The sequence below is a fragment of the Biomphalaria glabrata genome, chromosome 5, assembly GCF_947242115.1.
Source record: "Biomphalaria glabrata chromosome 5, xgBioGlab47.1, whole genome shotgun sequence".
In the NCBI taxonomy this organism is placed as follows: domain Eukaryota; kingdom Metazoa; phylum Mollusca; class Gastropoda; family Planorbidae; genus Biomphalaria; species Biomphalaria glabrata.
In genome coordinates, this window is record NC_074715.1 from 5,368,387 (window position 1) to 5,394,602 (window position 26,216).

A 26,216-nucleotide genomic window follows, 5' to 3' on the forward strand; every position below is an offset into this window, starting at 1 on the left:
GTTTTTCAGCCTCTCGAAAGCTTCTTGACATTCAGATGTCCAAATAAATGGCCTCTTTTGCTCTGTCAGTTGATGAAGGACCTTACAGATGTTTGAGAAATTTGGCACGAAACGTCGGTAGTATGTACAGAGTCCCAAGAAACTTCTCAGCTCATGGATATTACTTGGCGTAGGCCATCGTTTCACTGCCTCAACTTTGTCAGGGTCAGTGCTGACTCCGTCATTTGACACAATGTGACCAAGGTACTTAACGTTTTTCCTGAATAAGGAACACTTCTTTGGGCTGAGTCTCATTCCCGCACTTCTTATCCGTTGAAATACTTCCTTCAGATTTGCAAGGTGCTCTTCAAACGTTTTGCCAATGACAATAATGTCATCAAGGTAAACAAGGCATGTAGTCCAATGAAGTCCTCGTAAAACCCTCTCCATCAATCGTTCAAAGGTGGCTGGTGCGTTGCAGAGACCGAATGGCATCACAGTAAATTGCCAGATGCCATTGCCAGCAGAGAAGGCGGTTTTCTCTCTATCATTGGGATGCATTTCAACTTGCCAATACCCACTCTTTAGGTCGAGAGTAGAAAATACCTGGGACCCTGCAAGCGTGTCCAAAGTATCGTCGATTCTAGGAAGTGGATAACTATCTTTATGTGTGACTTCATTCAGAGCTCTGTAATCTACACAAAATCGCATAGATCCATCCTTCTTCTTTACTAAGACAATAGGCGAACACCAAGGACTATTTGAGGGCTCAATGATTCCTTGCTGCGTCATGCCCTCTATCATGTCCATAGCTTCTTGTTGCTTTGCTAGCGGCAAGCGACGTGGTGGCTGTCGAATCGGTCTGGTGTTTCCAGTGTCTATTTGATGTTGTACCATGTTTGTCCGTCCGCAGTCTGTTTCATCAGATGGCAGAATATCTTCAAACTCAATGATCAACTGTTCCGCTTTGCTGAACTGCTCATCTGATAAATTCACTTTCATTTCTGTCAGGAGCTTGGTAATTTGTGGATTGAAAGGTTTGGTGGAATTAACGATCGTGATATCATTATTACAGTTTCTGATCAGGTCAAGAGTATTACATATTGCGATGGGGCTGTCTTTCTCTAGATGTCTCTCCTGTAGGCCGAGGTTCATGATTCTGACGGGCACCTTTTGATCTTTTCCGACAAGGACCAATGTTTTTCCTACTGCCATTCCGCTGTTGTCATTTTCAATGCCTTCCACTATCGCCGTCATCGTTGCAGTTTGACCATGCTCTAACATTCCCCAGATAATTGCTTCAGACTGAGCTGGCAAACTTGTATCTTCTGTTAAAAGGATTCTTCTTATTTGACCATTCTCTTCATCTTCATCCCCGAGCAAGGGAATCTCAACATCACCACATTTCAAAGTACCACCTCCGATGTTCAGAGAGAATTCACATTTCTGCATAAAATCGAGCCCAATAATACAGTCATCCGTAATGTTAGCGATCAGAAATTCATGTATAAATGACTGATGCCCGAGCTCAAAGTTTATATTTGTCAGTCCATGTATAGGCATCATCTCTCCACTGGCCGTCTTCAAGGAGTAAGAGTTCACTCTCTTGATTTCGTTCTTTTTGACAATGTCTGGACGAATGACTGAACGTGAGGCACCAGTATCTAGAAGAAAACGGTAATTTCGAGATCCAATTCTACCATTGATGTACAGACTTTTATTCTTCCCTAACACAGCGACTGGAATTATAGTTGCAGGGGCTGTCATGTTCTTGATCGCCGATTTTTGCCCCATAAAACCGGCGAAAGTTAGTTTCCCTGGTAGACATGAGCACCTGACCTTGCATCTGTCTCCGGTCTGTGCTGATACTCTGTTTGTCGGGGAAATCTTCTCGTGCAGTTCCTTTGTAGATGGCCAGGTTCTCCACAATTCCAACAACGTACACTGGTTCTATTCTGTCCTTCTTGCTTCTTATTTGGTCTGCGTTCTTCTAGCACTTCAGTTACCCTTCTGAGAAGTTGTGTAAGATCTTCTTCTTGGACTTCCAGCATACGCCCATGATGGATATTCTTAGAGGCGTCTTTGGCGGCTTCATAGGAGAGGGCGTAGACCAGAGCTTCGCTGGATTTGCGCTTACCACTGATTCTTATTGCCTTCTTCAGTTCTGGATCTCGAATAGCATCAATGAATGCATCAGTGATAATGACGTCCAGAAAGTCTTGTGCTGCTGTTGGATATGCCAAATGAGCAAGACGTTCTATGTCCGCCTCTAGCTCTTGCAAGGTTTCACCGGAGCGTTGTTGTCGGGTTTTCAACTGAACTCTATAAACTTCTTGTAAATGTTCGTCTCCGTAACGGAGCTCCATAGCCTTAACAATGGCAGCGTAATCTTGTTGATTTGTTATTGACTGAAGCAGTTCTGCTGCCTTCCCTCTTAAAGCTAACACCAGAGCAGTCGCTTTCTCTTCTTCAGTGTTCCAGTTATTAACCTTGGCCGCTGCCTCAAACTGTCTTTTGTAAACAGTCCATGAGATGGATCCATCAAACACAGGCGGCTTTATCTTCCCAGAGATTTCGGGCACTAATATTTTTGTTCTAGTACCCCGTTCCTTACTCAGTTGTTCTTGGACATGAGTCCTTATCTCTTCCATTTCTTTTTCCACAGTGTTGACTCTCTGGTCAATCTTCTCGTTCATAGAGCTCATCTGTTCATTTACTTTTTCATTCATGGCGTTTATTTTCTTGAGGCTCTCCTTCATTAAGTCCATCTGGCCCTGCATGTTACTCAGGATCTCTGTCATATCTGGGTTTAATTCAAATATGTATTCATCTGGATCTTGATCTTCCTCAATAAGGGCCTGTCTTAGGCGTTCTGTTAGTGTTTCTTTGTTACCATTGAGCTGCAGACCTCTCTCACGAAGTTCTTGCCTTAATTCTTTGACCAACAGCTGGTTAAGTAGTTTCCTCGAAGACATTTCAGCCAGAAAACATCCCACTTCTGACACCAATTGTTACGTATTTCTGATTCTTCTGGCTAAATGTACTAGGCACACAAATAAAAGAAACACTGCAAAGAACTTGACGACTCAACTTTCAGCTTTAAATAACTTTATTGAATTATAACTATAACAATTCGTCACTGTAACATGTAGCGTATACGTCTTACATCGACTGTATCGACTGTAACGGCTCAAGTCCACTCTCTTCTACTGTCTCGCACAGTAGAGAACAGTATCGACGACTGTACTGCCCTTTTCACATGAACATCTCTGGTTTATAAAGAGTCCCTAATCGCTTGTCTATTGTTGCAAAAACACTGCTAGTACCCTCTGGAACAACATGGGAGGAAACATCACATCCTGTTGTTGTTTATACATGTCGATTCCAGAGGATGCCTGCTGCAGTGTCATCTCGCCGAGGTCACACGTAGTGACCTCTAACTGTCACTGTTAATTTGTCACAATGCCCCCCTTCGTAAATCTGTTCGTCCTCTGGAACAACACGTGAGGCACGTCCCATCCTGTCTTTGTTTACATGCATAGATTCCAGATAACACTCGGTGCTGTGTCATCTCGCCGGGGTCACACATAGTGACCTCTACCTGTCACTGTTCATTCGTAACAATATATATATATATATATATATATATATATATATATATATATATATATATATATAGAGAGAGAGAGAGAGAGAGAGAGAGAGAGAGATAGATATAGATATAGATGTATATAGATATATATATAGAGATATATATATAGAGATAGATAGTTAGATAGATATAGATATAGATATAGATATAGATAGAGAGATAGATAGAGAGATAGATAGAGAGATAGATAGAGAGATAGATTATATATATATAGATAGATAGATAGATATAGATACAGATATATATATATATATATAGATAGATAGATAGATAGATAGATATAGATATAGATTAGATATAGATATAGATATAGAGATAGATATAGAGCTAGATATAGAGATAGATATAGAGATAGATAGAGAGATAGATAGAGAGAGAGATAGAGAGATAGATATAGAGATAGATATAGAGATAGATATAGAGATAGAGAGAGAGAGAGAGAGATAAGATAGATTAGATAGATAGATAGATTAGATAGATTAGATAGATAGATAGATAGATAGATAGATAGATAGATAGATAGATATTTTTCAATAATTCACATAAGCACCTTTCTACTGCTACCAACTTGTCACCGTGGGTTCATAGTAAACCAGACGCTGACCGACTGACGTCACAAAACTGCCAACCTCGGCAATAATAAAGTTAGACCTCAGCTGATCCCAACTGATACCAACTGATTTGTAACTGCCCTGTCACTCAACGCCGTCGATGAACGCCAATCTGACAATGACACTCAAGACTGTAATATATATTTCTGAGACGACAAGCGACGCCCATCACTGGCACCCTATAAACGAAATAACCACAAAACTTCTACTCTAAAACTAGAAATAGTGACAACCTCATAGAACATATAATTTCACAACTAAGTAACTCACTTAACAGGGATCCAAAAATCCTAACGAATAAGAAGTCCAAGGAACTAGTGTTTGTTTACTGACTAATAATATTTCTACGGACCAACACACCGTCCGTTTCAACCAAATTCAGAGGGTGAACTCCTCATGACAAAGAATGACCAATAAATGTCACCGGACTTTGTGACGTAGCAAACAATTCAAAACAACAATACAAGGTGATCTCGCCCCGTACAAGGATTACGAGTAGAGGAAACAACTTAACAGAGTTGGGAGAACTACGTGACAATTGGTCCTTGCTGAACTGGCGTGTACTGTCATTCGTCACGGTTGCCCGCTCGTCTAGCGCTGGCCTGGGGTGATTAGCATAGTCTAAAAACAAACACAGCACTACCCCCATCTGTCTCACCACCAGGTTTATAACATTATATATATATACCATTGCCCTTAGAAATGGAAGAGCCTCCTAACAACGAGATAGAGACAAGTATAGACGGAGGTTACATGAATGCTGTCCACACTGAGAATGGCACTTTGATAGCCGTGAAAGATTTCAACATGTTCATGGCCAAACACAATGGAACTTTTTTTACTCAACAATTTCAGGTAGTTTCCGTAACTTCGGTTTTATTTTGATCTCTATTTTTTAAAAAGTTAGTTTCAGAAGTCTGTTTCAAAAAATATATAATTCTTTATGGCTTTTGTCTGTCGGTCGCCTAGTAGCGTCATTTTCTTGAGTATAGAAAAACAATTGAGAATTAAACTAACTTATCAGTTAAAACTTAAGCATTATATTTGTTAAAGTCAATTAATGAAAGAAACAAAAATTTTTTATCCATTCACTTAATCTACTTAGCGAAAGGAGTTTTTTTTAATATTTTCTAGTTAAGAAGCAAAAACAGCTTAATGCTTTAATAATGGTATTGCACTAGAACCGAATGAAGCCTACATTTATTTCCTTTAGAATGTATTCGATGTGGCTAAACTGAATCTTCAAACAATGTAGAAACATTATCTATTTAAATTCTCATTTACAATTATATCTGGATAAGGAAATAATAGTTTTCTTGTCTCTATTTGTGTTTACTTTTGGTTATCAATATTACAAAACTCTTTTTTTCAGACTATTCCATCCCCCAGCAATGTATCAACAGAATATGCTAACAATGTTAGTAACAAACTCAAAAATAGATACAAAAATATCTGCACATGTAAGTTGCTTCTTAGAATTATTCACTTTAATGTAAATTATTGTATGAAGAAAATGTTCCCCTTTCAGACCATGCGGTCTAGGGCCGATGATCATAAGGTCATCTGTTTCTTTGGCCAATGGTTAACGAGCAGGATGTCATGTGGCCAGCACAACAATCAACCGCCTTAACTTTCCCCAACTAAAAACATTTGAGGTAGGTGTGCTCAGGGGTGCCCTAAGAATTCCGAAATTCCAAATTCCAATTTTAACTGAAATTCGAACCCAGGGTCCCAGGTTCAGAAGCCAAGTTCTAAACCACTCAGCCACCGCGCCCTCAATTTAAAGTATAATTGTATAAATTTTTTAGAATAACGTTTTGCATTATGATACTTACTTAGACTTAGGTCCTCCCGCGCCGTTCGGCGCATTGGGCGGCAAGCTGTCTCCATAATGATCTGTCACTGGCAATGTCTGAAGCCTCCTCCCATCTGGTGTCCACTGTTCTGAGGTCCTCCATGAAGGTGTGTCGCCAGGTAATACGAGGACGTCCCTGTTTGCGCTTTCTTCGTTTTGGCTTCCATGTTATCGCAACTCTTGGTGTGCGTAATTCATTTTGACGTAGAACATGTCCCGCAAACCTCATGCGACGCTCAGTCACAACCTCACTAAGTGTTCGACTCCCAGTTCGGCATAGGATTTCCTTGTTTGAGATCCGGTCTGTGTAACTGACTCCCAAAATCCGTCTCAGCCATCTCTGTTGAGCCACATTTAGTGTTTTCTCAATTTTGACAGATGACTTCCACGTCTCACATGAATATGTAGCAGTTGGAATGACGATTGTGTTGAGAAGGTGTATTTTTGTCTCGAGTCCAATGGCTTGGCTAGTCCAAATAGGCTGCAGCCTTTGGAAAATGCTCCCTGCCTTTCCTATTCGACATGCTACATCATGGTAAGCATCTCCATCATTTGTTATGATGCTGCCAAGGTACGTGAACTTGTCCAGCTCTTCAAGCTTTGACTCGCCAAGTCTGATGGGGACACCCTTTGCCTTATATCCCACTCGCATAATTTTAGTCTTATCCAAGTTTATGCGGAGGCCAATTTTGGGTGCCTCTCTGTCTAGGCTCTCCGTCATTTCTTGAATGCATTTATTTGTAGCCCCGAGTAGTGCAACATCATCAGCAAAGTCCAAGTCCGTCAATCGGAGTTGTTCATGCCATGGAATACCAAAGGCAGTCTGGTTCATTGCTCTCCTCATTATGTAGTCAATGGCTAGGAGGAAAAGGAAGGGAGATAAGATGCACCCCTGTCTCACACCTGTCTCGATTGTAAAAAACTCTGTTGTTCCCTCTTCTGTTTTAATGCAGCAACTAGACTGACTGTAAAGGTGTCGTAGGATCTGGACGAATTTTTCTGGGATACCGTATTCTCTAACTATTTTCCATAGTGATTCTCGGTGGACACTATCAAACGCTTTTTTGAAGTCCACAAAACTGATCGTTAGCCGTTGTTGGTACTCAAGACTTTGTTCTATGATATTTCGTAAAACGAAAATCTGCTCTGTACATGATCTGCCTCTTCGGAACCCTGCTTGTTCTTCTCTGAGCCTTTCATCTACAGACTGTTGAAGCCGTCTCAACAAAACAGTGCTGAAAACTTTGCCTGGGACAGAGAGGAGAGTAATGCCCCTCCAGTTGTTGCAGTCTGCCAAGTTGCCCTTTTTTGGAAGCTTTACAATCACTCCCTTTTGCCAGTCCTCTGGGACTTTTGAAGTTCGCCAACAGAGATTTAAGAGATCAGTCATTCTGTTAACAATGCACTGTCCCCCATATTTTAGCATTTCTGCTGATATCATGTCTAGTCCTGGTGCTTTGTTATTCTTTAGCACTGCTATGGCCATGGTAACCTCCTCAGCAGTTATTGGGTCTGTCTTGACCTTGAGATCATTGTCTGGAGAGGGGTCCTTGAATATGTAAGTTAGGTCTGGCGACAGTTGGTTAAGGGTCTCTTTAAAGTGCTCTACCCATCTTGCATCCTGTTCTTCTTTGGTTAGCAAAGTTTTGCCTTGCTTGTCTTTTATTGGTGCCCCATGTCCACTCTTTGCTCCAGTGAGATCTCGGACAATACGATGGAGGGTTTTTGTGTCATTTCTGCTTGCAGCTGCTTGTGCCTCTTGTCCCTTCTGCTCAATCCAGTCCCGTTTATCTTGCCGACAGCTTCTCTTTACTTTCAGATCTGCTTCCCTATAGGCTTCTTCCGCTAGGCTGCGATCCTGTGTTTCATTTTTCTGATCTCGTCTACGTTTGGCCTCTTTCCTCTCATCTATCAATTTCCATGTTCTGTCTTGTATCCACCGTTCCTTGTATGAACCTCGCCTCCTTCCGATAACTTCTTCCGCGCACCCAATAGTGGTATCTTTGAAGTTGGCCCACTCTTCTTCAAGGGTCAATATATCTGCAAGAGCCTCAAAGCGGTTCGTTAGTTTCAATTGGAACTGTGCTGCAGTATTGCCGTCTTTAAGCTTCTCTACATTAAATGGGCGGGGTCGTGTGGCTCGTTTTGGTTGGCGTTTCAATCGGAGCTTACATTTGCCACTGACAAGGTAGTGGTCTGAGCCGATATCAGCTCCTCTGCGGGTCCGCACGTCTAACAGAGATGACCTCCATCGTTTGGAGATGCAAATGTAATCTATCTCGTTGAAGGTTTCTCCATTTGGTGATCGCCATGTTTTTTGTGTATTTGTTTGTGCTTAAAATATGTGTTTCCAATTGAAAGGCTGTTGAATATTAATATCCTTATCATAATGCAACTCCGCCATATGCCGGTCCCAAGCCCGGGTGAGAAAGGAGGAGGGTTTGGCGTGGGGCTAGCGACCCCACCCTGTAAAACCACTATTGCTACAGAAACGGCAAACTCGACACATAATGAAAACTATACATGCGGCGAGGGCAGCCAAACCCTGATGACGGTGTTGGATCAAAGCCAACTGGAAGTCCAATACCCGATACATGGCAAGCCTTTCAACGCAAAGAAACCGACTCTTATAGGCACGTGGAATGTAAGAACCCTGAATCAATGCGGTAAACTGGTCCAACTTTTAAGAGAGTTTGACTCTTACCGGCTGGACATCCTTGGGATCTGCGAGATGCGGTGGACATCAAGTGGACAAATAATCAATGATGGCAAGACAATAATATATTCAGGACATGACAAGGAGCACATTGGTGGTGTAGGAATCATCATGTCTAAAATAGCAGCTTCAGCGCTAATTGCTTGGAAGCCGGTCAGTGATCGCATCATTACAGCTCGACTCCAAACAAAGCAAATTAAAGTCACTACCATCCAAGCTTATGCCCCTACAGAGGATGCAGAAGATACCATCAAAGATCATTTCTATAATCAACTACAAACCACTCTTGATGAAACACCTACTCACGACCTAATTCTACTGATGGGAGACTTTGAATTATGATAAGGATATTAATATTTTTTTTACATTCATTATGAAACAAAGTGTTGTTTCAGATTACCAATTTCTATTTAGAGTTACAACCAATGCAAGTAATTTTTTGAAAAAAAAATAAATTAATACCTCTCTACCTTATGTTTACTAACCTTTGCATTTAGAGAAATTTTGATTTTCGCAATTCAAATAATACAATGTTTATTCTTATGTTTAAAAAAACCAGATGATCACTCTAGGGTTAATTTAAAAATAGACACTGACAAAGGTGAAGGAGATTACATTAATGCTTCATATATAAGGGTAAGTGCACACAAAGAACTAGTATAGAAAAAAATTACACATAATAAACTGTTATGATTATACTTTTTAATTTTCAAATTATATATACTCTGAATGTAAAGAAAGTCATTTACTACTAAGACATTTTTATGCTCATTCATCTCAAAATAAGTGACAAAACTATTGAAAGGAAAATAACTTTATTCATCACTAAGTGATTTCTGTATCAAATCATTTTATGTTTATGTGCACAAAATAAATATTTGGCTTAAAGATGTTTATTTTTGTTTATTAAGTTTGGTGTTTTCATTTTCCTTTACTGAGAAATTTTTTAAATACATTTTCTTTTTCCACAAAATAAACCAAGTTTATTCCTACATTGCAAATAAATAAATAAAAATACTGTATTAAACCTGGTGGTGACACAGAAGAGAGTAGTGGTGTGTGTGTGTGTGAAGAGTGTAGACAGCCGACACCAATCGCCCCAGGCCAATTGCGTTGACAGGAGAAGTTTGAAGAAACATCTAGAGTGAATACTTCTCAGACCAGGCACTGGATGTGGTCATGTGATTAACCAGAATAGTCGATCGACGTTCAGTCGGTTTCCAGAAGGCCAGTAGGGACCTTATATAAAGAGCGGAGGTGTCATAGTCAGGTCGGTTTAGTTTGAAGGCTCAAAAGAAGTCCGGAACGAGAGAGAGGCCAGTACAAGAGTTGATACAGCGGTACAATTGTTAATGGAGAGATATTTGTACAGTATGTTTTATTTGTTGCAAATTGTACAGTATTGGCTGGATTTTATTGGACATTAAATCTTTACATTACTTTGGAGCCCTGAGTTGTCAAGTTCTTTAAGTTGGTCGTTGTGTGTGGTGCAGTTTGGAGAGAGCCTGAATAAAGAGATTGGTTACAATACAATTTAAAAAAAAAGCATTTTACATTCTTCAATAGTAAGTTTAAAAAAAAATTCTTTTTGACTTTTTTTTTCTTTAATGGAAGAGAATACTGTGAGTCAATTCTTGAGAGGTTAGAAGATGATGACGACCCTATTTTCAAGGCTAGTCTTTAGTGATGAAGTAACATTTCACAGTCAGTCGTCACAATATTCGCATTTGGGGAACAAATTAACTACTCGAAACAAATCATTATCAAAGAGAGATTCCTAAAGTGAACGTGTGCATAGCCGTGTCTCAAAACAATTTTATGGTCTCTTTTTCTTTGAAGGAAGCACCTCTCCAGGACAAGCCTGTATCGAAATTCTCCAAAGCTGGTTTTTGTTTGCTTCACTTCAAGCTGATTGAAAGGACTTTATTTTTCAATAAGATGGAGCACTACCACATCGACATCTTGGGGTTCGAACTTACCTGAATAATAATGTGCCTCAGTGGTAGATTTGTAAAAGAGGTGATAAAGACCTCGCTCCCTGCGCTTAGCCTGCCATGTCCCTCTACCTTTGTGTAGCTATTCTCTGTGTGGATATGTTAAAAACAAAGTTTTTGTTCCACCGTAGCCGTTGAAAGATCGAATACAGCTGCAACCAACACTGTGGACGAAGACATCCTAAAGTGCGTTTGGGGAGAATTTTGATGTTGACCGTACCGCCGGTGGTGGTTAGATTGAGCAATTCTAAAGCAGAAAAACTTTGAAGCTACATACAACACTTGTGTCTAGCTAGATGTCAATGTTTTGTTTTTAATTTTAAAATATAGCCCAACTTTGTGTCAACATACAATTAACGTATCTACATATTTAAAGGGGAAAAACACTTTTAACAGATTTTACTTTATACACTATGTTTTAGTAACTATAAAATATTCTGAAAATGTTTCTAATCTATAGTCAGAATTGTTATTCACACATAAACTAGAATTGTGGGTAAAAGTTTCTTTAATGCTTGTACTAATTTATTTTAAGGGATATAAAGATCAAGTGGAATTTATCGCCTCACAAGGTAAACACTATAATCTATTTAATGTGCTTAATTTAATGTAGCAATTTACGGTTTCTTTTTAAGACATAAGATATTTGATGATTTCACTTTACAATGTGAGTTGTTGTTTTTTTCTCAATGTATTTATAATAAACGATTAATAATATTATAAGGTATTGTGTCCAAAGATTAAAGAATAGTGACAGTAAAACAAAAACTATCTACTTTATGGAACAAAATTCCCCTGGATGACAAAAGTGGCCATCATCGAACCACGATGGAAGAACTATATTTGTGTTTTATAAAACTTTAATAATATTAAAAAAAACAATCATAAAAAGGGGTCTTTATGTACTTGAACCTAAACATCCAAGGTATATCTCGTTTTTGAATATGCGTTCATTTCAGGTCCCAACAAAACAATTCTCAATGACTTTGTCAGAATGTTATGGGAACAGAATGTCGAGAAAATTGTCATGTTGACCAATTTGACAGAAGATGGGAAAGTGAGTAGTTTGTTACACTTTTTGAAATGCTATGATACCAATGTCCTTTTCATTTTTTTACTAGCTTTGTTATTGAGAATATTTTTTGGTTGGTAAAGTGTGCATCCCTGCTCTTTTTAAAACAGGAAATCTACGAGCTACTGTAAGACCTCTTGTTTTCTTCGAATTTCTTAAGTGAAAAGATCGATTTGCTAGGACTTTTATTGCTATTTAGACTAAATGTACTTTACAGCGGAACTAGGGAAATCTATGTCCAAGGACCAACATTTGTGACTAAGTGAAGAAAATATAAAAATTTCTTTGAGTGCGTTCAATACTTCAACACCTGAGTATCACAGCCAAGGAAAATGTAACGCTGCCCAATACCCTTCAAACTAGAAAATAAAAATCCTTTAGTATAAGCCTATAAGTTAAGCGTACAGGTCTGTAGGGTATTAATATAATATAATATAAAATACTACATATGTTTCCATTTACTTTTGTAACACGGAAAAACTATATATAGCAGCCGAGAAACAGAACATACTTTGGTAATTTACTAATTTCCGGAAATGTAAAAGTAGCTCAATAAACAAAATGGGAATGAAAAATTAATTCCACTTCAGCCATATAAAATAAATAGCAGTTTTTATTTACCAGTTTTCCGTTTCAAATATAACGGCTGAAACCTTTTTTTTTTATTGCATCTTGCACATTCTCTTAGATTGTATTCTTGATGGAGTTCGCACCCCTTCTTTTATTCCTTATAATGAAAAGTTTCGCTTTTAGACGCTAACATACTTTTGGCAGTGAATTGTCATATCTGGTACCTTTAATTAGAACGGCACGCTTTCTTTAAAATCCCCCCCACACACACACACAAACATATCTGCTTTCTTAACACTTCACCCCCACCCGCATCCCCACCCCAAGCGGTTGTTGTTGTATAAAACACATCGTATGGTATGCGCTCCGGACTGTCAATTCGATGGTTTCGGTTTTGAAGCCTGTCAGCTGTCATGCTCCACCGTCCTTCGGGGTTTGGGCACACATGTAATCATGTTCAATTCTAAAGAACACACGAAAATTTCAAACAAGCTTAGGCCATGTAGTGCCCACTAATCTTTCGATGATAGTACGTGCGTACCGCAGGAAAACACAAATGGAATTTAAACAATTATATAAGTTACAATTCTTGGGTTAAAATCAACTTATTTATAATTCAAATATTAACATTTTTATTTGAGATAATAACGTGATATTACCCACTTAGTAGGCCTATGCTAAGAAAATTATAACATGACTTTTTTTTTTCTTTTGATTCCCTCCGCCCTAGAAATATATAATACAATTATTTAAAAAAAATATATTTAGTATAGATTACGAGGCCTTAATATTCACTCCTAAAGTTATAACATTTTTTGTTTTGGATCTAGAAGAGATTTCGATCTAAGATCTACACTGTTAAAGAAAAAAAATGGAAGTTTGTAAAATAAATTATAAATTTGAGCGAAAAGAAATTTGAATTTTCTTTTTGCTATTAAACATTAGTAGGCCTACGTAAGCTTTATAAAAACCGCTTAGCCTCGTAAGAAAAAAATACTTTTTTCGTAAACTTAACCGCTTCGATTTAAATCGTGAAATTGGCTTAGTGGTTTTATTTACAAAGTAAGTAATAACCTTTTTTTTTCGGCGATCATAATAAGGATAATAAGTGATGAGTCAGCTAGTCAACGTTTCCAGATATAAGATTGTTCATATGTAAATTACAGTATATTTACAGAAATATTTAAATTAATATTTTCAGATGAAATGTGAGCAGTACTGGCCCAATGAAGAGAAACTACTCTATGGAGACATTAAAATGAAATTAATCTCTACAGAAACATTTTCAGACTACACTGTCAGACGTTTGGAACTGAACAAGGTTTTAGACATAATTGAAAACATTCATATAAGCCTTTCTACGCGATCTGTGCGTCGTCTCATAAATTGAAGGTCTTGCTTAACACACGCGTCGGGCGATGTCAGTTTTAATTGGGCATTTTAATTTTTCTTAGTCCATTTAATTACAAAATATATATTCATTTGCTGGCGAGGTAATGTCAATGTAAAATACTGTGTTATCATTATCAAAGCGATTACGTTAACATTAAATTTTCTTCTTTAAAATTAAACTTCTCAAGAAATTCTTTACTCGTAAACTTGCACTGAGACAATTTAAAAAAAAATTACTACATTTGTATACAGTTTAATATTTGTTTCAAAACATATTGATTGCACATACTTTTTCTATTGCAATTATTAGATGTATATCACTAGGAAAAAAATTACTAGCTCCTGGGCCACACGGGGAAAACTCTAGTTTGACCAATAAATGTTTTCAAAGAAAAAAAATAAATGCAAATTTGGCTTGAGTACTAGACTTAGATCTAGAGCCAACAACTATCGAGTTCTTGAAAGGACTATCTTGCTCCGGAACTCCCGAATGTAAGGCATTATTGATTCAAGATAAATTATTGTTCGTCTTCTTAGTCTAGATTTAAAGACCTAGATCTACATCATCAAAATTATTCACAAAAAAAATCTAAAATAGATTTTAATATAGATTCTAAGAGTTATACCTTTGACCAATAAATAATTGTTTTTTTGTACAATGCCTGCTGGCCTAGTTGGTAGAGTCATTCGATCAAGAAGCTGACGGTATCAACATTAAAAGCGCAATATCTAATTTGAGCTAAAAATTATTTTTAATTGTTTTATAAATATTTTTTTAAATTTAATTTGTATAATGGAGGTATTCTCTTTTTTTTTTTTTTTTTAAAGTTAATGTTTTTCTTATTAGGTTTCTTATTGCTCTAACTTTTGGAGTGTTGTTTACTTACATTATGTTTTGTTGTGTTTTTAAATAAAAATAATAGATATTTTTTTTAAAAATAAAAATAATAGATATTTTTTTTAAATAAAATAATAGATATTTTTTTTTAAATAAAAATAATAGATTTTTTTTTAAAATAAAATAATAGATATTTTACTCCCTTATGGTGAATAAGTTAAATATTAAACCTTTTACTGATGCAAATTACTATGTCTGTAATGGAGGTGCCAAACTGAAAAATACATTTTTTATTTCAGAAAAATGAAGACACACACCATGTAACACAGTATCATTTCCACGCATGGCCAGATAAAGGTGTACCCGAAGCACCTTGGAGTCTTTTACATTTTATACATAGAATATCAAGCAAGACATCGACACATTACATTGTCGTGCACTGTAGGTAAAGGAGTAGATTTGTTCTTCATTAAAAGTCCTCAGGTCAATGGCGAGGTTTCGATGTTTTGTAAAAACTTTGTGTACAGATATAATTTAATTTATAATTTTTTAAATAGAACAAATTTCCTTACGGACAATAAAGATTATTATTTTTATTATTATTATATTACTTTCTGTTGCTTTAGCGCAGGAGTTGGCCGAACTGGCACATATATAGCTATTCACAATGTATTAAGACAAGCCAGGGAAACGGGAAAGTTGGAGTTTTTCAAAACAGTGACCAAATTAAGAGAAGACAGAATTTTGATGGTTCAGACTGCAGTATGTTTGGTTTACATTTCTTCTCTATTTTAATAACCCTGAAATGAAGTTATACTTCTTTTTTATTGTAAAAATATATTTTTAACTCTTTCTCTCCAAACTGACGATGCCAACGTTGATTTGACTCCCATAAAACTAATTTGATTTTTAGATTTATAAACTTTAATTTTTGTTGTGTAAAAAGAGCATGCTTTCTCCTACAATTCAATACCAAATATAACATTTTCTGATAATGAACAAAAAAAGTTATTGAAGTTTAATCATAACAGGTAGTGAAATTCAAATGAGCGAAACTTTAATACTATCGAAAAGAGGAAAATAAATACGGAGAGAAAGAGTTAAGGTTGAATAATTCTCATAAAGTGTCTTTTGACAGACGAACTATAAATGCTTTATTGTTATATGTCCTACAGCTCCAGTATGAGTTTGTACATAGAGCCGTTCAAGCAGCTTTACTAACTGTTGACAGAACTGTCAGAATCGATGATCTCAGAAACAAGAAAGAAAGAAACATATTGGCCGGGACAAGGGTTGATGCAGAGTTTAAGGTATAGCCAGTTGCTTTAATGTTGCTGTTTTGACTATTCGCTCTAATTGTTAGCCATTTCATCAAGTACATTTTAGAACATTATTTTAATTTTAGTTCTCAATATGTTCTTTTTTTACTTTTATTTAAAAATAAAATCTAAACAAAAATGCTAGAGACCTACTTTTGCTGAGACAATAAGAAGTCAATGCTTCTATTGAAGTTCAATACCGATAACTAACTGTTCTAATTAATCACCATTAATTTTATCTGTAGATTTTTCAGTTTTTTTTGTTTTGTTTAGTATTTTACAAAACTGTATATTAACAATGTTGATTTTTTTTCTATCACTATATTTCTTCTCTTGCTTTGACATAGACATTGTGCAGTGTCTGTAGTATTGTCAACAGTCAAGTAACAACCGAAGACAACAGGGAAACCCAGGAGGACGTTTACCAAAATACACAGCTTTTATCTCAGCAAGAGAAAAACAGATTTACGTCAATCCTACCAAGTAATTTTAATAAATTTTAGATTAAAATATTTACATTTTGACTTGCACACAATTATGTAAAGAAACCTTACGATAATGAAATAAATGGCTGGTCTAAATATATTAGGTCATATTAAATTTGAAATAAAAATGTTATTAAAGTTAACACAGACATAAAGATATTCAAACTGTTGCTATCACGACATGAAATAATAATGACCTAAAGTTATCATTACATGAAGTTATCAGTAAATACATTTATTATGAAATTAAAGTATGACATAACAAAGTGTTTTTCTTAAACGCGAAGAAAATAATTCGTTCTCAACTCCTTTCTAACGCCATATGGAGTGCTGTACTAGAGTCATAGAGCAAAAAATAATGTAATGAAAAAAGAGTCAGTTAAAGTAATAATTATTTCCACCATGTTTAGAATCCACATTTACAAATTTACATGCTTTTAAAGACCCTGTTAGTCTTTCTTCGTTTGTAATAGTGTTTCATACCTATTTTTTTTTACTATATAAGGTTCTTTCTGGTGTTCAAGCAGCAAGTTCCCATCTACCCTGCAAGTAGCATTGTCTGATCTTCCATTTGGGGTATGTGGTGGATCCCCCGTTCAATGCGTTTTCCTGCGTTCAAAGCTAAGCTTTAAAAATTCTTTCTACTTGCGTCTACGAAGCCTTTTCTATTAGCGCATGTCATTAAAACGTTATATATGAAAATGACAAAACGAGCTTGTATTCAAGTTTCCATGCAGTTATACCCCACTATTCATCATAGTAAAAAAAAAGTTCAGGTCAAATTAAGTCTAATGTAAAAAGAGGCAGAACTGACCAATACGAAGAAAATGCGAGGTAAAAGAGAAAACGTACGTCTGTTATGTTGCGTGATCGTAGTAAGATCACGTTTTGTGTTTAGTAAGACTTCTTGCAGGGGGACGTTTTATTTTAGTTTTATTCGTCGTGAAGAGTTCCTGTCACAAAAATGTGATGTTTTAAAATGTCTTCTGTAAAGTTCTTTTACTTGATATTGTTGCAGACCTCTGTGACGAAAACAGAATGCATTTTAAAAGGTCCATATTAGAAAAAAAAACGGCAATATGTACTTAAACTGTTTTAATTTTTTAAACTTACATTATTGTTTGTATGCATTTATTACATTGAAAATACAGCTTTTTTATCTCTTGATAAATAAATTGACCGGCTCCCTTTCCCTCCCTCCCTCTTTTTTTGAATTTGAAATACTCTGGCATTACGATATAATGACATGAAGCACTAGCGGATTCAGAAATTTGCATTGGGGGGGGGGGGCGATTTTTTCCAAACCCTAACCCTAACGCCCAGTAAACCCTAATCCTAAGCATAAACGTGCGTGCAGCATATACATATATACCGCCCCTTCCCCTCCCCCCCCCCCCCTAGATTCGCCAGTGACATGAAGTGATCGTAATCTAAATAGCACTTGGGGTACAGGTATTCATACAATAATTTATGTTTTTTTAATTATGTTTCTATTCTAATCGTAGCTAAGCATCTCATATGTTTATAATTTATTTACATTTTTATATTCTCTGTAATACATTAAATAACGTTTCTTTTTATCTGTTACCTATAAAATTATGAATACTGTCTTAAAGGACAGCTAACAAAATGAATCTATCAATGTATTTCATAATCAACTTATCATAGAATTAAAATATTTTTCTTATTCAATAGTCATGAAAATGTCAAATATTTTTTGTCTCATAAAGTACTTGATTATTTGTACCTACAGAACGCCAGTACAGACCTCATCTGGAGAGTGACAATAATGTATACGGAGATTATATTAATGCTGTGTTTGTATCGGTAAGAGAACACTCATTCATATATTTTACTAGCTGATGTTCCTCATTCGTTACGTTGACATAGTTGATGGGTTTTATGAATTAGGATGTCTACTTTTCCATCATTTCTGTCCTTGTACAATTAACATTATTAAGCCTAAAATTCTTCCTCTACACGTTTACTTTTGGTCCTTGAATTATAGTATCCTTTTGTCTCGCCTTCTTCATCAAATAAAATAACATTGTAAACATAAACCTGTAAAGATCAAACTGCTACAGTGTCTACAGACGTGACTATGAGAGAGTACAACTTATTGCTTATGGAAAGACAATATCATTACGTCTTGTTCAACAAATGTATGACTGACAAATAAACGTAGCACAGGTCAATTAAAAACATTTTAGAAATTAAAAAAAACCTTCTTGATCAGGATTTTGTGATTCTACCATCATGAAGGAGATAGAAGACACCGATTGCATAGAGAAAAAAAACCCACAAAAACTCATTTGTTCCCCTAGCAATCAAATCATCAAATGCAATGCAACTAGCTTAATCTAATATTTCAATTGTAACATTTGAGTGAATTCTTGTGTGAATAGGAGGGCGCGGGAGATCTGTTTTAAGTTATAAAATGGTTTAATTTAATAATGTATACACCTTGAATTAGAGTGGGTCCTATGAAAGTGCGGGTCCTATGAATGTGCGGGGTCCACTGCGGTCGCATAGGTTGCAGTGACCTAAGGCCGGCCCTGCAAAAATAACTGCATATGCTACTCCGCCGGTCGACTAGTATAGTTATAACACTGTTCCTACTCCGACGCAAGTGGTGCGTACCAGCGCGGTGTTACAGATCAGGCATGAACAGATCTTAGAGAATAATGTTGACATGTTATATGATTAACTGTGTTTCACCAAAGTCTAGGGGCTTGAGCAGAAGCTGTAGCAAGGTGGACTATTATGATCTATGTTTGGGATGTCCTGTTAAAGACATGTCCTCATTCAGTTGCCTTTCTTAGGTTTATTACAAAGTACATTATTTTAATCTAATCCTAATCATTTAACTATTTTTACACGAAAACTAAGCATCAACAATGAGTGTCTTGGAGGCGCAGTGGCTGAGTGGTAAAGCGCTTACCGGAATTGAATCCAAGTCATTAGGGCGCCTCTGAGTTCACTCAGCTCTAATAGGTATCTGAAAAGTTAAGGCGGTTAATGCTGGCCATATGACACCCTCGTAAACCGTGGGCAACTAAAACAGATGACTTTTACATCATCTGTCCTATAGACCGCATGGCCTGAAAGGGAAACTTTAAACTAATTGCTAATCAGTAAACCAGTAAAAAAAAGAAAATGTATGTGACAATCCCTTTTTTTTTCGCAACACTACATTACCAAATTTTTGAAGCATGTCTTATAAGAACAATTCTTTTTCCCGTTGATTTTTTCATCAAACATTTGGCTAGAATTCTAGACAAAATACTATTGAGGGTCATTTATACATTATTCAGAAGATGTTGGCAAACATAGCAAGACTTGTTTACATCCAATTTAATATTAAAAACTTGTCAATAATTTTATTAAAAAAACAGTAGGTTCCAAAATGTCAAATATGTTTTCAATACCAAATAATGTATTTCACTATTAAAAAACGACCAGATTCTAACTTCAATATGGCATGGCCATTATTATCATAAAGTTTTTACAGACTTCATTAAAAAGGATAACAATGCTTCACTCTTAGTAGTCAGACTTTACATCTGATATGAAACTAAAAGTGATTGTTATTTACTTTATATTTTTTCTTCTGTTGTCAGGGATTAAAACAAAAAGATCAACATTTCTTAACCCAGCTACCAATGCCTGGTACAGTTGATGACTTCTGGAGATTGGTTATACAGTATAAAGTAACACTTATCGTGGACTTTGAGTTTGAGAAGCAGAAAGATGATTCGGTAAAAAAATAATTTAGTTTTAAAAGATATGTTTTGTCTTCAGTGTTTTTAAACCATGGTCCAAACCATTCTAAAAGGTTAATAATTAATATGAAATCCAGCAAAAAAGAGAGCTTGCCTTTCAATTTTTAGGTCTCGTATTCCGTCCTGCGATATTAGCCTTTATTCGATCCTCCTATGAACGTAAAGATGTTTGGTACCATGGGCGTAGCCAGTGGGGGGGGGGGGGGGGGGGGTTAGGGTTTAACCCCCCCCCCCATTCGGAATTTAGGACTGATTTTTGTTTCGATTTTGTTTATTTAAGGTGAGATTTTAATACTAAACCATCACTTGCCCCAGCACAGCCAAGGGATTTTGAGTTTAAAACCCCTTAACAGGGGTGTTTTGAGTTTAAAACCCCTACTAGGGGGTTTTGAGTTTAATCCCCCTCTTTTATTAAACAAAACAAAACCAAAAAAAAAATGCAAACGACAATCCCCAAATTCCAAGAGCACAGTTTGTTACATTTATGTGTATGTATATACATGTATGTATATGTAAATTGTGTGGGTATGTGTTTATTTACTTGTTGTCTCCCTTGTCCTACTGTTCAGTATGTTCACGTGCTCGCATGTTTTTCTCAAGTATGTTATAAGTCTGTTTTAAAGTCTCCTGTTAGTTTTTACACTTTCTTGTCATGTCAATAAAAATGGAGTTGTAATTTAAACAGCAGTGTTGATTTTACATCCTAATTGATAATATAACACAGTTAAGGAAGATTTTGAATTTAAAACCCCCTCCAAAATTTACGATAAACCCCCTCTTCAATTTAAAAAAATTGCAAATTACACTCAGTTTTGAGTTTAAACCTCCTTCAGCGGGGTTTGAAGGTAAAAATACCTCTTTAATATAAAAAATAAAGCAAATTATACAGTCAAAATTCTATAAATGTTGTCAAAGGGGGTTTTAGTTTAAACTCCACTCCAGTGTATTTTGAAGCTAAAAAATAACTTTTCAATATAAAAAAAAGCATATTACACACTCTAAAATCTATGAGCGTAGCTAAAGGGGTTTAAATCCCCCGCCAGCGGTGTTTGAAGCTAAATAATGCGTCTTCAATATAAAAAAAGCAAATTAGGCACTCAAAATGTTATGAGCGTTGCCAAAATGGGTTTTGAGTTTAAACCGTTTATTACGTCATACATAAGATGTGGTACCCCTCCCCCCCAACTGGTCCACAAATGATATCGGTTCGTAGCGCTCTGAGAATGCTATAAGCATGAAAGTAGCGCTACATAAAAGTTATAATTATTATTATTATTAAATATTTCATTTAATATCATACTTTAAAGTTATTTATTTTAAAAAGTATCAACATTTTCCTTTTAGACTATTGCCAACTATTTACCAACAAAACCCAGTAAAGTATTTCAAACAGAACTGTTTGAGATAGCAAGTCACAGTTACAAACAGACATTGGTGTGGGATGAACAAAAGTTGACAGTCTGTCATGTTGATCAAACAGTAAGTATATATTTTGTAAGCATAAACAAGCATTTTATTGATTGTCAAAACAAAATTAAACAGAAAAATTTTATAAGATGAAAAACTCCCATTTCTATTAATTTTTTTAACATTATAAAACTCAATATACTGTACTGTCTAGTGGCATTTTATGTTAGGAATTTTAGGATAGACGATAGACGCCAATCGATAATTGACATCTATGGTCACAGGTTAGACTTTTGAAATAACTAGAGACATTGCAGTGTTATTTTAGCATTTTAACTTTTTGTTAGTTTACTATTTTTGATCAAGGAGCCCTCTTACCTGAATACCCTCCATGTGGACCAATTCTATACTTTTATTTCCCGACTTTTGGTGTCAGTCTGGAAGCGCTTCATCTCAGACACACATCATTGTATTTTAAGATCGGTAGATCTTCATCTCTCCTGCCCTCTATAAGATATTGTTAGAAACCTAGTGGTGACACAGATGGGGGTAGTCCCGGTAGTGCGGTGTATATTTCTAGCCGACGCAAATCGCCTCAGACCAGCGCTAGACGAGAAGTCAACCGTGACGAGTTGCTACGGTTAGCCACGACGAGTGACAGTACACGACAGTTTGGAAAATATCTGTGCTGTTAAAAGAACTATTGCAAATTACGTCAAATGTAGTTGTGTGATCAACCAGAATGGTCTAGCGACGTTCTATCCGGTTCTAGAAGGTCTATATGGACCCTATATAAAAGCGGATGTGTCAGAATCAAGTCAACTGACGTTACCTCGCAATTTCACAAGAACGAGTCGAAGTCTGAGACAAGAAGCAGCACGGTGTGAAGTCGGTCTGGAACAGAGGCGGAGAAAGTAGTGGAGAGCGAGTGGAGTCTGATACAGTGTTACAGAGCTGCGGCGAAGATTTTGTACAGTTAGTATTACGATGCTGCCAATTTTACAGTATTGGCTGTTATTTATTGAACATTAAAGTGTTATTTTGGAGCCCTGAGTTGTCAAGTTCTTGAATTGGTTGTGTCGTGTGGTGCAGTTTGCAGAGAGCCTGGATAGTAAGAAACGTTACTATAATTTTTTTAATATCCCTTAGATAAGTTTTGTTATAAAAAACATTCTTATTTTCTTTTACTTGTTATTCGTTTCGTTAACTAAATCTTTTGTCTAAACTATTAGAAACAGCTCAAGCATGAAGTACTTCACATCAGAGCCGGCATCAAAGATTTGAATACAAAGAAATGGGTTCAGCTCATCAAACATCTTCAGGCGTTCAATGTCTCTGGAAGAAAAGTTGCTTTCCTTTGCAGGTAAAGACTTACTAAAGACACTAAAGACACATATTAGACCAGGGGGTTTTGAGTTTTAAAAAAATCCCCCCCAAACCCCTCCCCCCTCCCCGAAAAAAATCCTGGCTACGCCCATGATGGCCATATAACAAGGTCTTCGAAGCTCGCAAAGGCCTTTCCCTCAGTTAATAGCACCAGAAAAAAAGAAGAAGAGGCAGAGAAAACGATGGTAAGACAAAGAAAAAGGTTCTATCCAAGGAAAAAAGACAGAGAAGAATGGAGAAAGACGGACAACAAATCTTGCGCTGTGTCCCAACGGTCCAACATACTAAGAGATAAGTGAAGGTGATGGAACATAAGAAAGCATCTTTACAGTGTATAAGAGACTTCAGTTATTTCTTACAATGAGGCGCGGTGGCTGAGCTGTAAAGCGCTTTGCTTCCGAACCGGGTCCAGGGTTCAAATCCTGGTGAAAATTTGATTTTTTATTTCGGGTTCTTTTGGTGCCGCTGAGTCCACCAGCTCCAAACTGTATCTGACACTAGTTGGGGAAAAGTAAAGGCGGTTTGTCGTTGTGCTGGCCACATGACACCCTCGTTAACCGTAGGCCACAGAAACAGATTACCTTTACATCTTTATAGACCACAAGGTCTGAAAGGGGAACTTTATTTCTTACACATTTAGTACACCTTGTACTAGTACATGTAATATTTTTGATAGTCAGAAAATTAAATTTTGCCGACATGATCACCATGTAGACAAACATACATAATTTGACTCCTATACTCGCTGTAAATTGTATGTTTAAAATTACAGTTTTTTTTGTTTTTTTTTATTTTAACGTGATAGAACTTTGATTCAGATGTCCTTAAGGTCCGAGAACATCCGGTTATCTTTTATTGACCTCTTGACCAAGAAAAGGTCCGTGGCCAGGATGAGACATTGGCTCTTCACCAATCTCTCTGTCCAAAGTCCCACCTTATCCGAAGTGATCATGTATTCACACACGGTGTGTCGCTGGACAGGGTCTCCTTAAGCCAACGTCACTGGTTCCCCCACCCTTGCGAGGCCGGAGACCGAGTCGCGTGGAGGCCCTTCATATGCCTATAATGTCCCACCGCACCCGTGCGAGTACCATCGCAGCTCAAATTGTTCCGTTAGGAAACGAAGCGGTGAGGGGTTGGACTGGGTAGCGAGCCTTTGTTACATCCCTACCACATGCAATGTACAATCGCTAGATCCTACGTGTGGTAGCCCACTGAGAGCTATGTGCGCTACAGTACTTAGCCTATCCGACTCCCTTGGCGGATGTTTCCACGGAGGCGCCAATCTGAGGCGACGGTAGCTGGAGTTTCCTCCGATAGAACTTTCAAGATGACATTTAAACTTCTCATTGTTGTTTAAAAAAAAATGACTATTATTTTATTGAACGCAATTTTTTCCTTGCAGAAATGGTGCCAGCTTCAGTGGCTTGGCCTGTGCATTATGTCTCATGATTGAAACACTGGACACTGAGTCCTGTGTTAACGTTCCTGTAATCGTTGGATCATTAAAGTTTATAAGACCAGAAGTCATAGCCACAGTGGTAAGTACATAGCCTCAGTATTAAGTACATAGCCACAGTAGTAAGTACATATCCATAGTAGTAAGTTCATAGCCACAGTGGTAAGTACATTGGGTATTCAGCTCATGTAAATTCCCCGGTGATTGGTTAACAGCTACTTACAGTTAATACATGTAAACCAGGGAAGTCGTATTAAAGTCTTAGTGTAGATCTTAAAATAAATATAAAAAACACATCCAAATAATACTCGTCAGTTCTGTCTCATATCTCTCACTTGATCTTCTCTCTGCAGTGGTGATAGACCAACTCGTGATTTCATCAGCTTCGGGCAAACGGAACTTGTCAGCCTCGTAAGACAATCAATCTACTAAGGCTTCTTCTTCTTCTTCTTCTTCTTCTAGCCAGCTTTATTGCTGCTGAGCTGTGAGCTCTTTTGCAGACTTTGCCAATCTTCTAAGGCTAAATAGCCTCGAGGAAACATTAGGAGGGAAGACCTTAAGTGAAGACTTTTAGTTTTTGTAACTGAGTTGGTGCCAAATGTGATGCGAAACGTTTCTTTCGATCACATAAGGATGAGGCGTGGTGGCTGAGTGGTAAAGTGCTTGGCTTTCAAACCGGAGTCCGAGGATTGAATCCTGGTGAAGATTGGGATTTGTAATTTCAGAATCTTCGGGCGCCTCTGAGTCCATCAAGCTCTAATGGGTACCTGACATTAGTTGGGGAAAAGTAAATGCGGTTGGTCGTTGTGCTGGTCACGTGACACCCTCGTTAATCCTAGGCCACAGAAACAGATGCCATTTACATTTTCTGCCCTATCGACCACAAGGTCTGAATGGGGAACTTTACATTTTACATAAGGAAGGTCAAGAGATGGATTTGACGCATTGGAAACCAATAATCTCTTAAACTAAGTCAAAGGAATGCGCCCCGGAAAAGAAACTCTGGTGTTGCTGCAAAGAGGCTAAAACAACATGGGAGACAACAATTACGGTCCTTAACTCTTTCACTCTTAATTGACGATATCAACGTTAATTTGACCCCATTAAATAATTTTTTTTTTAATTTACAAAAAAGTTATTGGAGTTAATTACAATATGATTGGTGAAATATTTGAGACCTACGAGTTTTCTCTGATGGTGGGAGAGGTCTTCACGCCGCACTGATCTAATACCACCCGCCTCAACCTGGGCATCCTCCCGTTAGGTGCTGATTCGCCACAGCATGTCTGCTTTAATTGGGGCTTAGAGCTTAGTTTTAAAATGACAAGTATGTCGATACCTTCAGTCACTATTAATTCACTAAGCAAAGAAATGTAGAAATAGAGATAATTCAATCCTGATGTTGTTAGGACATAGCCGAGATAGTAGATCTACATCTCCGTGACCTAGGGCGTCCTGTCTTCAATGCAAAGATTATTAATAGCCTAGATCTCTTAGTCTCTGTGGTTGTGTTGGATCATTTAATTAATTAAGCAAAATTATCTTCTGATCGAAAACAAACATGGTCTAGTTAAAACATATTTTCTTTTATCTAAAATTAAAAGTAAAAAAGTAAATGCGAGTTGACATCACAATAAAGATAGCCCCAGGCTGTTCTTATATCATTATTAATAAGGTTTTTTCTTCACATCCTGACAGA

At 37.0% G+C, this 26,216-nt stretch overlaps 1 protein-coding gene across 1 annotated transcript in view; it reads left to right on the plus strand.

Annotated features, from left to right (window-relative positions):
• The window catches only part of LOC106051812 (uncharacterized), a 92,328-nt gene that overhangs the window by 65,267 nt on the left and 845 nt on the right, over positions 1-26,216 (plus strand). Inside the window, exons 16-30 of the mRNA XM_056028662.1 lie at positions 4,943-5,097; positions 5,615-5,702; positions 9,373-9,449; positions 11,343-11,379; positions 11,767-11,864; positions 13,651-13,770; positions 14,979-15,124; positions 15,306-15,441; positions 15,855-15,989; positions 16,346-16,481; positions 18,237-18,310; positions 20,104-20,241; positions 21,610-21,744; positions 22,905-23,035; positions 24,464-24,599. Of these exons, the coding sequence (XP_055884637.1) occupies positions 4,943-5,097; positions 5,615-5,702; positions 9,373-9,449; positions 11,343-11,379; positions 11,767-11,864; positions 13,651-13,770; positions 14,979-15,124; positions 15,306-15,441; positions 15,855-15,989; positions 16,346-16,481; positions 18,237-18,310; positions 20,104-20,241; positions 21,610-21,744; positions 22,905-23,035; positions 24,464-24,599 (1,742 nt within the window). The remainder of the gene's footprint in view (positions 1-4,942; positions 5,098-5,614; positions 5,703-9,372; positions 9,450-11,342; positions 11,380-11,766; positions 11,865-13,650; positions 13,771-14,978; positions 15,125-15,305; positions 15,442-15,854; positions 15,990-16,345; positions 16,482-18,236; positions 18,311-20,103; positions 20,242-21,609; positions 21,745-22,904; positions 23,036-24,463; positions 24,600-26,216) is intronic.